Source organism: Lygodium microphyllum, chromosome 4 (genome assembly GCF_053477565.2).
Source record: "Lygodium microphyllum isolate KBCC chromosome 4, Lygodium_microphyllum_v1.1.10, whole genome shotgun sequence".
Classification (NCBI taxonomy): domain Eukaryota; kingdom Viridiplantae; phylum Streptophyta; class Polypodiopsida; order Schizaeales; family Lygodiaceae; genus Lygodium; species Lygodium microphyllum.
Window position 1 is genome coordinate 92805861 of NC_141138.1, and position 12564 is coordinate 92818424.

Sequence of the window (12564 nt, forward strand, 5' to 3'; positions counted from 1 at the left end):
AAGACAAGTAGTTACATAGATATCATGAAATTTCTCATTCTCAATGAGTTGCAAATACTTATTGTTTGCAATGTTTCGTTGAAAAAGCACAGTGGAGGCAATATGTATTTGTTTTTGCATGAATACATGTTGTACAAATGCCTTTGTTACAAGGTAAGAATCAACATTCCTTTATCTGAGAGCTAAAATTTTACCCTTCCAGTTCCTTGTTACATCTGCAATTGCAAATGCTTTCCCCCTGAAAGCTCCCTTTATACTTGGACGCATATGTACCCAAGACGAGCAATGATACGTATCAATGATCCAATTCCCTTCTTCATCTTTTCTATTACGTACTTCTATCGAGAGAATGCTTGTTCTTCTCTTAGGCATTATAACCTACGCATTAGATGTAAAGAAGTATGTATTAACCCCTAAATAATAAGCATTATAAGTATGTCTAGTAATCACCAATATGTCATACAAATCAACATGGCATTAAGAGATGTTTACACTTTTGTGAATAGACACACACATCGATATTCGAAATGCATGTGGATATGTATATCGACACAACGTATAGATTCAATTTCAAGGCATCACTTTAATCATACCATTTGCATGAAATATAATGAAAAGAATAGCATAATAATACTCAAAGAATTTAACCAAAATAAATTTCATTATAATGAATAGGAGTTTGATTTGACTCAATACATTGTATTAAACATGAATATTGCAAAGTAGTTGTTACAAGGATAGCAACCACATGGCATGTAAATCTTAATAGGCACATTGGATTGACACCTGAGATATTCTATGACTCAACACATTGTGCGTTATGTGGATGATATGATACAAGAGTTTCATGGATCATTGCCAATTGGCATGGAGATTCGAATGGACACACATGACTAATAAAGCAGAGGATTTTTGAACCATCGACTTCCAATATATCCATATCATCTAGCACAAAAGAATCACTCACCACATCAAAATAGTCGATCGAGAATTATGTGCTTCACCTAAACCTTGTACAATATCTATATGTACAAAAAAATACCTGCATGAATCCCTTTTAACAAAAAATATCTAGATAACTGCATGAATAGCAGCAACACAATATAGGGCCAATTTACCTATAAGATGATTTGCTGAAGATAAGATTGAATCATTGCTGATCAAAACCCATTGCAAATGATGAACAAAGAAAACATCAATCCCATCAAACATAAAAGTCACTAATCAAAAGAATAATTTTGGTATCACAAAATATGGCATATTTACCTGTAAATTGAGCTACATAATCTCTGCTCTACCTTGTGTTAAGTGCCACAACAATAATTGATCCCTAAGTTAGAACCAACATCAAACCCCGTTGTAAAAATAGTAGAAAAGGGAAAACACAGAGAGGAAGCAAGAGAGAGTGTGTGAGTACACGCGAGAGAGAAAGAAATGAGCACCTATCCAATCTTGCCCAAATTCATCTATGCAAAGGACAATAGCAAGAGTTAGTATTTACATGAAGGTATACTAAAAAAATAGTAGAAAAGAGAAGACATAGAGAGAGAAAGAGAGAGGGAGAGTGAGAGATGGGCACTTATGCAATGTCACCCAAAATGATCTCTACAATAAAACAACAATAAGGGTTAAAACTAACATAATGTTGTATTGAAAAGATAACATTAAAAAAAAGCCCAAACAGAGAGAGAGAGATTAACACCTTTGCCTCTTGCTCCAAATAAACTATGCAAGAAAACAACAATTAGAACCAGCATCAAATTCTATTGAAAACACAACATAAAAGAGAAACGAGAGAGAGAGAGAGAGAGAGAGAGAGAGAGAGAGAGAGAGAGAGAGAGAGAGAGAGAGAGCACATGTGCCTCCTGCCCAAAACAACCTCTACAATAAAACAACAATAACAGTAAGAAATGACATCAAATCCTATTGAAAAAATAGCAAATAAGAGAAAATGCAAAGAGAGATGGGCACCTGTGTTTTGGAAACATGTAGAAGATTGCGCAATAGAAAATGAATATATCTATAACATAAATTTAAGATTATATTTTCACTACATGTAGAGGCAACACAATGTTTTTGACAAGAAGTGTAAATATACTTAAACTTTGCACGTGTGAACGAAGCCATGTTATCCATGCATGACACAAATAATACCATTGTAGACAAAAGTTAAATTACTATTGATCTCATGGAGTCAAACACAAATAACTACACACGTTCAAAACACCATGTTGCAGGTCTGACTCTTGCATATGCAGTGCATGCGAAGCATGAAATGATTTCTGTACATTTCAATGTTTTGAGAGAGTCACGTGAAGAACATGGAAATTTTGGACCTAAAAGCATATTCGACGACATGGGAAGATGAAAGCAACAAACCATTTAAATTCAGAACTCAAAGCTACATGCACACTTCCAATTCTCCTATAATCCTTTAGGGAATTCCAGGGAAACAAAATAATCATTTTCTTTGTATTCTACTGGTTTGAGAGGAGGCCACAATATGGCAAACCCTCCAACCTAAATGCAATTCTACCCTTGAGCAGAAGGTTGAAATTCTGGATGGTGAGGTTGGTGGGATGTGGCAAAGGACGACATGGATGATGGCATAGCCATTTGTTTTGCTATTTCTATTTCCTGCATTTTCAATGCAATCGTGTAGTGTAGATAGTTTATGCGCGTGAGATAGCGTGTCTAGATTGTGTAGAAGAGATCGACCTCAATATGGACATACATGACAACACATGGCTGTGTACAAGACATTGTTTCCAACACCACATGGAAGACCAACCATAACCCTTTTGCATACAAAAAATTTGGCGATTTGCAGAGATACTTTAAGACCATGTATTAAGGAAATACAATTATTATATTGCTTGATGTATGTGTTACAAGGGTACACAACCACACCTCCCTAGGTCCCAATTATAGGAAGCACAAGAAGAGGTCGAGAGGGTTCCAAATCTATCGAGGAAAACTTGGTAGAAGACAATAGGTCCATAGGGTTCTTCTTTCAAGGAACCTCCATGTTGTCAATGAGCGGCAACTCAACTCACAGCAACGGGTATGTGCATTTTGGAAGGTCTTTGGTTCAAATCGCTTTGTTTACGTGGCTCTCCGTGACGTTCTTTTTTATTTTTATTTTTATTTTTGCTATAAGGCACTCTATTATTTGTAAAAACAAAAAAGGAAACTCTAAGTATGTGCATCCGTCCGGCCCGGTGGCCCCGGTCTAATAAGGCCCTTCTAAGACAGGCCAAAAAACCATCGTTGCCAACTCCCTCAGTATTCTGAGGCTGGTTTCACAAGGACCGGCGGCAGCAGCTGCCGCTCGGATCCTGCGAACCAGAGCACGCCACGTGCTTGCCCCCTTTCACAGTGGGCGGCGGCAGCAGTGGCCTGCTCATGCCACGTCCCGGCAGGTGCGCCGTGCAATTGTACCGACCCCCCCCCCCCTCGCCCAAGAGCGCTGCCGCCTGACAAAGATGCCACGTAAGCGTTGATTTCGGCGTTCACACAGCTCACTCATGAACGTTTGCATTTTCCAACGTCTACACATTGTTCAAGGAGCTCTTGCATTTTTTTCCTATAAATTGAAGCTTTGTGTTGTACTTCCTTTGCCACTGTGAAGTCCAAATCAAGACTTGTTTGCCCTTCTATCAAGCAATTTCGGTGACCACCTTTGAAGTTTGAGCTTTTTTTTTTCAAGCTTTTATTGATTGCACAATAGATTTATTCAATAGCATACTAACACATTTGCTTCAATTGTGATGTGCAGGTGCAAATCAACAAGGTTTCGAAGGTACTTGCCAATTTCTTTGGCCCTCTTTGGCTTCTACATCCTCTACATGACAACTCTCCACCAAATGGCCTCTCACTCTTCCACCATACACCCTCTCTCTCTCTCCCTCTATCCGCCAAATGGCATTGCTCTCTCTCTCTCTCTCTCTCTCTCCACCATATGGCAAATCTCTCCATCATATGGCCTTTCCCTCTCTCCACCATGTGGCCTCTCTCTCTCTCTCTCTCCACCATATGCCCTCTCTTTGGCCTCTCTCTCTCCCATCTCTCCACCAAAGGCCTCTCTTTTTGATGCTTGTAATTTTGTTTGAAGGATAAATTTTTGATCATGACTAATTCTTTTTTGTTTTCTTTCAGGTACATTTTATGGACCCTACTCACTCTCAACCATTTGATTCTCAAATGGAGGATGACACACCTCTCTCCCAAATGTTTACATCGCCACCACAATACCCCTTCTCATCCACACATTTTCCAATGCCTCCTCATGGCTTTACGGCCATGTTAACCTCTCCCTCTCCCGCCTCTCCCTTCTTCTTTAGACCCCCACCTCCAAATGTGGCTTTTAAGCCACCAAGTCCTCATCACGAACTATCAAAAAATTCACCTCCAAATCCAACAAAAGAAACTACACCATCACGAGCCAAAACTTCAAAGAAGCATGGGGCTGACCACAGGGACGAATTGCAAGAGTCTACTTCATCCAAGAGGCCAAGGGCATCCAAGAAGAAGGCGCCAGCAGTTGACCTTACCGAAGACGACGACCTCGACAACAAAAGCAAAGGAAAATGGAAAGATTTTTGGGTGGATCAGCTAATCCACGTGCGAGGTGGCATGAGCCATGAATTTAGCAACCCTCAAAAACAGGGGGTTAATTTATGGGCAAAAGTGGCAGATAAACTATCTGCTACTTATCATGATTTTGACAAAGATAGCGAAGCATGTAGGAAGAAGTGGGCACATGTTTTAGGCCAATACAGGGTAGACAAAGCTCACAATAGTGTGTCTGGTAACAATAGAAAATACACTTGTAAATGGTTTGATGTCGTAGACGAATATTATCACAATAGAGCACAAGTAAAGAGTGTATCACATGCTAGCTCTGTGTCATGTAATGACCCCCTAGACACACAAATAGATGAGGAAAATGAGGAGGGGAAGCCACAAAACTCCACTGCCAAGGTTCAACCTACACCTCCATTAGGACGTCAGGGACCTGCCAAAATAGAGGACTCCTTGAATGAGATGGCCAACACAGGCCGTGCTCTACTTGATCATTTGAAGGAGTCTTCTATTCGTCAGGAGGCCACCGAAAACAAACGTTTGGATCTACTAGCTGCCCTCCATGCTACCATGGTCGAATTTTTGAATGCATCAAAATGATTTTGCAATGTTATTTATATCTTCTAGTGTGTTGGTGTGAAATGTTGTAAGCAATGAGAAATCTAAATAATGTGTGTTGCATATTTTTGCAGGTGGACATGGCCATCCCAAGAAGAATTGCATTGTTTTGTGCATGGTTATGCTTTCTTGCGATTACTGAGCTTCTATCACCACCCCCCATGAGTGATGAAGAGTCTATGTTACAAATGTGGTTGTACTTAGTTGAGTGTATGGGTCGATGTATGCATGCAAAAAAAAGTATAAATCGTTGGATAGGGCATACCCGTAGAAAAGCTTGGGCATATCCACGGGCCAAACATTTTCTTGAGCACTTCTTGCTAGGTTCTTACTCAGCAAGCATGTTCAAGAAACGCCTTCGCATTAGTAGAGAGACCTTCCAATACTTGTGTGGCAAACTTGCTCCACAATTGAAGAAAAAACGCATCAATATGCGTGAAACCTTGAGCATTGAGACTCGTGTATCTATTGCTTTGCATAGGCTAGCTAGTGGTACAACTTTGGAGGTCTTAGGTGACCTTTATGGATGTGCCACTAGCACAGCTTGTGGCATAGTCTTAGATTTTTGTAGAGCTTTCTTATCATCAGGCCTAAAAGATATGTATATCAAGTGGCCTTCTGGAGCTAGATTTGAGAAACTATCAAGAGACTTTGAGGCCATTAGAGGCATCCCCTATGTCGTAGGAGCTATCGATGGTTCGCACATTCCTATTATTGCACCGAGAGAGAACCATGAGGATTACTTTAATCGCAAAGGGTTTCATTCAATCCTTTTGCAATTAACGGTTGCATCAAATTGCTCAATTTGGGACTATGATGTGGGTTGGGCTGGCTCCATCCATGACTCTTTGAACTTCACAAGAAGTGAACTCGGGCGAAGATGTGTTAGGGGTTTGTTGGGCAATTACTGTTTGGTTGGCGATTGTGCTTATCCTGCACGACCATACATGTTGGTGCCCTTTAAGGGATGTAAGGAAGGCTTATCACACATGAAGTACTATTGGAACTTCATACAATCTAGCACTAGGATGCCTGTAGAGCGAGCATTTGGCATGTTGAAGGCAAGGTTTCGCATCTTGCTCAAAAGATGTGATATGGACCTTCACCACGTGCCTAGTCTTGTAGCTACATGTCTTGTCTTACATAATATTTGTATCCGTCATGGTGACTCTTTTGACATGGATTGGGTGCGTGAAGTAGAAGCGTGCTTACAACTTGGCAGTTCGATGGAAGAGGATCAAAGAACAGCAATAACTTCTATGGCCGAAATTCAAGCTATCCGTCCCCTCCAACCAGAAGATGCAATTCAACGAGCACAACAAGGGGACGACCGTGGAGGAAGAACCGCACAACATGATTTCGGATCTGGTGCTAAACGACGCAACAACATTGCAAGATCAATGTATAGGACACATTCAAAGAAACGAATTCAAGAATTCTTTGGTGATAATCTTTCCGATGTAGATACATCCTCATCTTCCTTTGAAGCTCAAGTTTCATGATTTGTAATAACTTCTCATCAGTATTGACTGACATTGGTGGACATAGTATTTTATTTCTTATTATGGTCTATAAGCCTTATAATCCTTTTCTCTCATTATGGTTAAACCTTGTTTGTTTTTTTGGTCTATAAGCATTGTAATCCTGGTCTCTCATTACAGTTAATTTTTATTGTGATTTGCTATTTTTTTGTTAGTTTTGACCTTCAAATTACCAAATCACTTTGTTTGCTTCCGCCGCCTCCGTGTGAATTCAAGGGGCGGCGGCAGTGTGAATACCATTCTACCGCCGTCTCCGTGTGAATTGAAGGGCGGCGGCAGGAGAAAAATGTAAAGTCTTCCACCCGGACAAGGAGTTCCACATCACTCACTTCCGCCGCCCCATTGTGAATCCGCCCTGAGTTTGTTGATGCAGTTCGATCAAAGGTACGCCCTCAGAAGACTCAGCTGACAGCTTCACTACCATTCTCTCCGATGACTTGTCGGCCAAGCGCAGCCTCCTCCTCTTTGGCACGCCATGGTTCATTGCATCGTCCATGGCGGATTTTCTCACGGAAGACTTTCCTCCGGTCTGTTTGCAGATGCTGCAGGGAACTTCTTCAAGTTCCTGCGACAGCATTCTTCAGGTCAACGCAGGGTTTCGGCTGGTCATCCTCGCAGGCCTCCTCTCGTTTGGCACACCATGGCTCATTGCATCGTCCATGGCGGACTATCTCAAGGAAGACTTTCCTCCGGTCTGTTTGCAGATGCTGCGAGGAACTTCTTCAAGTTCTTGCAAAAGCATTCTTCAGGCAAACGTATGTTTTCCACTGGTCATCCTTGCAGGCCTCGCACGAGTACTCCACTGGAAGATTACACTGGTCAAATGAGTGAAGCTGCCACTGTAAACTCTGTTTCACATGTCCCCTTCTTGCAATGGTGTGGACAGACAAGCATGCTTGCTGAAGGTAAGTGTGCTCATCACCACATTGTTACAATCGGTCACGACCATGTCACAATGATAGCCAATCATCTCATACAGATGTACAGTGATTTCAATGCTTGTGAGGATGCGCTGCTGGTGTTCACTAGTTTGCATTGCAGGAACACATTTTCATGGAATCTAATCATCAAGCTTTGTCCACAAATTAAGCAGGAGGACTCCTCAAAACTGTATGAGCGAATGCTGCAAGAGGGAGTTTTGCCAACAGATGTCACCTATGCCACAGTGCTGGATAAATGCATTGATGAGGTGGAACTAGATGTTGTACGGCATATGCATGCCAGGATTGCGAACTCTCAAATTGAGGAGGATGTTGTTGTCGGAACAGCACTTGTCAACCTCTATGGTAGGTGCAACAGCCTAGCTACAGCTGGAGTAGTCTTTAGCAGAATTCGAGCTCATAACATCATTTCATGGACTGCTATCATCAATACATATGGCCAAAATGGGCAGGGAAAAGAGGCCCTTGAGTTTTACACACGGATGCAACAGGAAGGCATGCTTCCAAATAAGCTCACATTTGCCAGCACTCTTGCTGCCTGTGCTGACCATGCTGCTTTACTGACAGGAATGCACTTGCATGCTTGCATGCATGAGAGTGACTGCAGACAAAATGTTCTACTGGGAACAGCCCTTCTTAATATGTATGGTAAGTGTAATAGCCTAGATTATTCTAGACTAGTATTTGAAGAGATGTCTGAACGGAATGTTGTAGCCTGGAGTGCTATGATTGCAGTGTACTCCAAGTATGGACAGGGAAATGCAGCATTTGATCTGTTTAACCAAATGCAAGGAGAACAGATTGTGCCTAATGAGATTACATATGTAGGAATTCTTGCTGCTTGTACGAATCCACTGATGCTTGAGCATGGCCAGTGGCTACACCATTGCATTCAAACTAGAAGATTGGAGTTGGATATCGTTGTTGGAACTGCTGTGCTTAATATGTATTCAAAGTGTGGAAGCTTAGAAGATGCTCAACTTGTCTTCAGGAAATTACCAAAGAGGGACACAGTTGTATGGAATGCCATGATCTCAGTGTATGCTGAGCATGGATGGATGAACAAGACACTGCATCTTTTTAATCTAATGCAAAGGGAGAATGTGAAGCCTAACAATGCCTCTTTTGTTAGCATCCTGGATGTGTGTGCCATCCAGGCAACCTTGGACAAAGGGAAGGCTATACATCACTTCATTATAGAGTCACATTTAGAGTCTGACACCCCCCTTGGAAATGCTCTCATTAACATGTATGGCAGGTGTGCGAGCCTAGAAGATGCATTGAGGATTTTCAGCAAGATGTTGGAGCACAATGTTGTTTCATGGTCTTCAATGATAGCTGTTTTTGCACATCATGGATGTGGTCATGAAGCACTTAAGCTGTTTGAACAAATACCACACAAAGAGTCTATGGCAGATACAGTAATTTTTGTCAATGTTCTTGTGGGTTGTAGTCATTCTGGTCTAGTTGAAGAAGCTTACAGTTACTTTTGTTCCATGTGTCAAGGTTTTGGCATTTTGCCTATGGTTGATCATTATGTGTGCTTGATTGATGCTATTGGAAAGGCAGGACAGATATATGAGGCAGAAATCTTGCTGAATAACATGCCTTTTGTGCCTGTGTCAGCCTCACTAATGGCATTCCTCAGTGCTCACAGATTTCATGCTGATATCGATGCAGGGATAATGTGTGCAGGGTGACTGCCCTAGAAGCAAACATGTTCGGAATAGCCAGCCATGTTTATTTTGAAGGTTTATAAACAGATTTCTGGAAACTACAAGAAATTTCACTGCTAGATGCGTGTTTGTTCACACACAAATCACAAATGGATTTCAACTGGTTTTCACTCATAACAAAAACATGTCATAAGTGCATTACAATCATAATAAAGAGACACACAAGTTATGGTGGCTGCATGATTGATGGAGACAAATTCATATTTTGTGCAATGCAGTGAGTTGGAAGTGCATGGATAAGTCTTGTGGGGTTTGTGAAGGTAGAAATCATCTGCACTTCACATGACTTTTAGAGACCCTTTTTAAAAATACGATCTTAAGGGAAACTCTATCAATTGCAGCGGTCCTTGCACGAGCAGCGTTATGGTGCAGAATGCTGATATTGCATTTCAATGTAGTCACTGCTGTCATCAAGTTTTGGAATCTTCAAGATTGTAAGCAATCTGGAAGGGTGGTTTGAAATACTTAAGAGTGACGTCAATTATTAACTCTGCTCTTTTCCAGCACTTGGCAAAACTGACATTACAAGTTGGCAGCTGCATTGCAACTGTGTTTGATGGCGTGCCTGATAATTCATAATACTAGTGGTCACATGAGAAGAAAATCATCATCTAGTAAGCAACCAAGGATAATAGAAACAGGCTTCTATTAAACTGTGAGTGATTTGATAACTTTTCCTCAAAGTTTGATCACTGTTGATGTAAAAGGTGAGAGATGGTTTCTTGCTCGTTAAGAAGTGAACATACGTTAAGTCTGATGTTTGTCAATGCAGGTTTACAACAGTTCAGATTCTTTGCACATATCTACAAGCAGTTCAGAGCATTGGATGCTTTATAGGATTACATATACTGGATCAGGTAACTACTGGTTGATAACTATGCTCGTGGTTTTCCTATGACAGAAACTGTCATTCTTGGGCTGCAAAATTGACAAACAGGCAGTCTTGGTGCATGCAGCTGGGGAACCAGTCAGAGAAAGGTTTGGTGCAAGAATGGCCTATTGCAAGACAGTGGCAAACAATGTTGGGTGTAAAGTCCCTTCGTTGTTGTGTATAAAGTCATACGGGTGTGAACACACCCTTATTGTACCGTAACATATAAATGCATTCTTTATTCTTTTGTACCATCATAATCTGGTACACCTATCTCTGCATTCGCTCTCTTACTCTCAACGTTGTTGCTTGCGCTTCTGTCTTGCACTTTCATTGCTCACTCTCCCATTCAAACTGGTATCAGAGCTACAAATCAGGTGTGCGTGCGCTCTTATTTCATGAAATTAGTTGAATATTCAGCTTGTTGTTTGCTGTCATAAATTACAGCATTGGTTTTTGGTGCATTGCTGAAAAATGGCCACTAATGGCCACTAATGCTTCTAGCCGCAGTGACACTAAATCCCCCAAAATCAAGAGGCTTGATCGCATTGGCTTTGATTGTGATCGCATTGGCCACTAATGTCAAGATGCAAGGCATTTTGTTTCTCGAGGATTGTGATGCTCTCTTGGAAACTAAGGTTGTAGCTATGGCAAATGAGGTTGAGGCTAGACTCAACAAAAAGGCCATCGTATACATTAAAATGATTATATCTGATGATGTGCTTATAGACATAATGCGCCTTGATATGACTTACACTATGTGGAAAAAGTTAATATTGGATAAAATACAACTCCAGTGAATTAAGCATGTCTCATGCGTAAGCTTGTGAATATGGGGCAAATGAGGATGAGGCTAGACTCAACAAGAAGGCCATCACATACATTAAAATGATTATATCTGATGATGTGCTTATAGATATAATGCGCCTTGATATGACTTACACTATATGGAAAAAGTTAATATCGGATACTTATGAAAATACAACTCCAGTGAATTAAGCATGTCTCATGCGTAAGCTTGTGAATATGGAGTTGGATAAGTCTGAGCCAACATTTGAGCATTTGAGTGCTTTTATAGGGATTTTGAGTTAATTGTAATGCTTTGGTTTGCAGTCCTTCAATGGTAAATGGTTATTTTGTCATTAATGACTTTGCTTGGTAGTTGGAAGGCTTTGGTTGTTTCACTTAGCAACAACATTGCTTTAACCTTTGATGGTGTCAGGGACTCTGTCCTTAAGGAGTTCAAAAGAAAGTCCAGTGAAAAAAATAGTGGTTCAGTCCATCATCTTAGAGGTAGGTCAGAGAAGAGTGGTAACATAGTAAATAAAGGTAAAAGTAGGAGTAAAAGCAAGGGCAAACAACAAGATGTTACTTGCTATCAATGTGAGCGTAAAGGGAATAAAAAGCTCGATTGCTAGTACTATAAGAAATAGTAAATAGTAGGAAAAGAAAAAGAAGAATGATAAAAAAGGTAATGATAGCTTTTCCTTAAAAGAAGTTGCAAAGGTAAATATTGTATCTAGTGTGGTCATTGAAGAGTTTTTTGACATTTGAGATATACTTATTGCAACCTCATGCAATGATATAGATATTATGATAGTAGCAAGTGATCTACACATAATAAAAAAGGAGATGATGGATGTCTTACTTTTAGCTTATGATGGACTGTTCCAATCATGGATAGTGGACAATGATATCTCTTTTCATGTTACTTTCTCTTTGGAGTCATTTTTTGAATACATTGCACGTTGCTGGACAATGTTTACTTAGGTGATAACTATGTTCAGCCTCCACTAAGTGTACATTTTATGTCACACGTCACACTGGGGGGTTCTTCACTCTTAAACACACCCTTTAGGACCTTGTCTTTTCGTAAGTTGGGTGGTGTCTCCATGATGGAGGTTTATCCTCATGTTCACTCTTTTCGTAAGTTGGGTGGTGTCTCCATGATGGAGGTTTCTCTTTGGTGTCATTTTTTGAATACATTGCACGTTGCTGGACAATGTTTACTTAGGTGATAACTATGTTCAGCCTCCATTAAGTATACATTTTATGTCACACGTCACACTGGGGGGTTCTTCACCCTTAAACACACCCTTTAGGACCTTGTCTTTTCGTAAGTTGGGTGGTGTCTCCATGATGGAGGTTTATCCTCATGTTCACTCTTTTGGATTTTTCATGGCTTGGGAGTGCTACCCTCATGGAGTGTGGATTAGTTGATACCATACTTTTCCTCTTAGGCATTACTTAGTGGGCCTTTTGGTCGTTATGTT

General features: G+C 40.7%; 2 protein-coding genes across 4 annotated transcripts; both read left to right on the forward strand.

Moving 5' to 3' along the window:
- The first annotated feature begins 4167 nt into the window (after positions 1-4167).
- LOC148037324 (uncharacterized) lies at positions 4168-5184 on the forward strand. Its single transcript, XM_087677286.1, has one exon. The coding sequence runs from the start codon at positions 4168-4170 to the stop codon at positions 5182-5184; it is 1017 nt and encodes a 338-aa protein (XP_087533412.1).
- Positions 5185-6917: 1733 nt separating this feature from the next.
- LOC148037325 (pentatricopeptide repeat-containing protein At2g13600-like) lies at positions 6918-10906 on the forward strand. 3 transcript variants are annotated; one of them, XR_015690633.1, is made up of 3 exons: positions 6918-10075; positions 10193-10277; positions 10377-10906. XR_015690633.1 is itself a non-coding variant. In XM_087676230.1 (2 exons), the coding sequence occupies exons 1-2, from the start codon at positions 7601-7603 to the stop codon at positions 9382-9384; spliced, it is 1710 nt and encodes a 569-aa protein (XP_087532356.1). In that variant the 5' UTR covers positions 7453-7600; the 3' UTR covers positions 9385-10906. The 3 variants fall into 3 exon arrangements, 2 of the variants coding, with proteins under 2 accessions (XP_087532356.1, XP_087532357.1); XM_087676230.1 differs by having other exon boundaries at positions 7453-7648; positions 7723-10906; XM_087676231.1 differs by having other exon boundaries at positions 7453-7648; positions 7837-10905.
- Positions 10907-12564: the final 1658 nt, after the last annotated feature.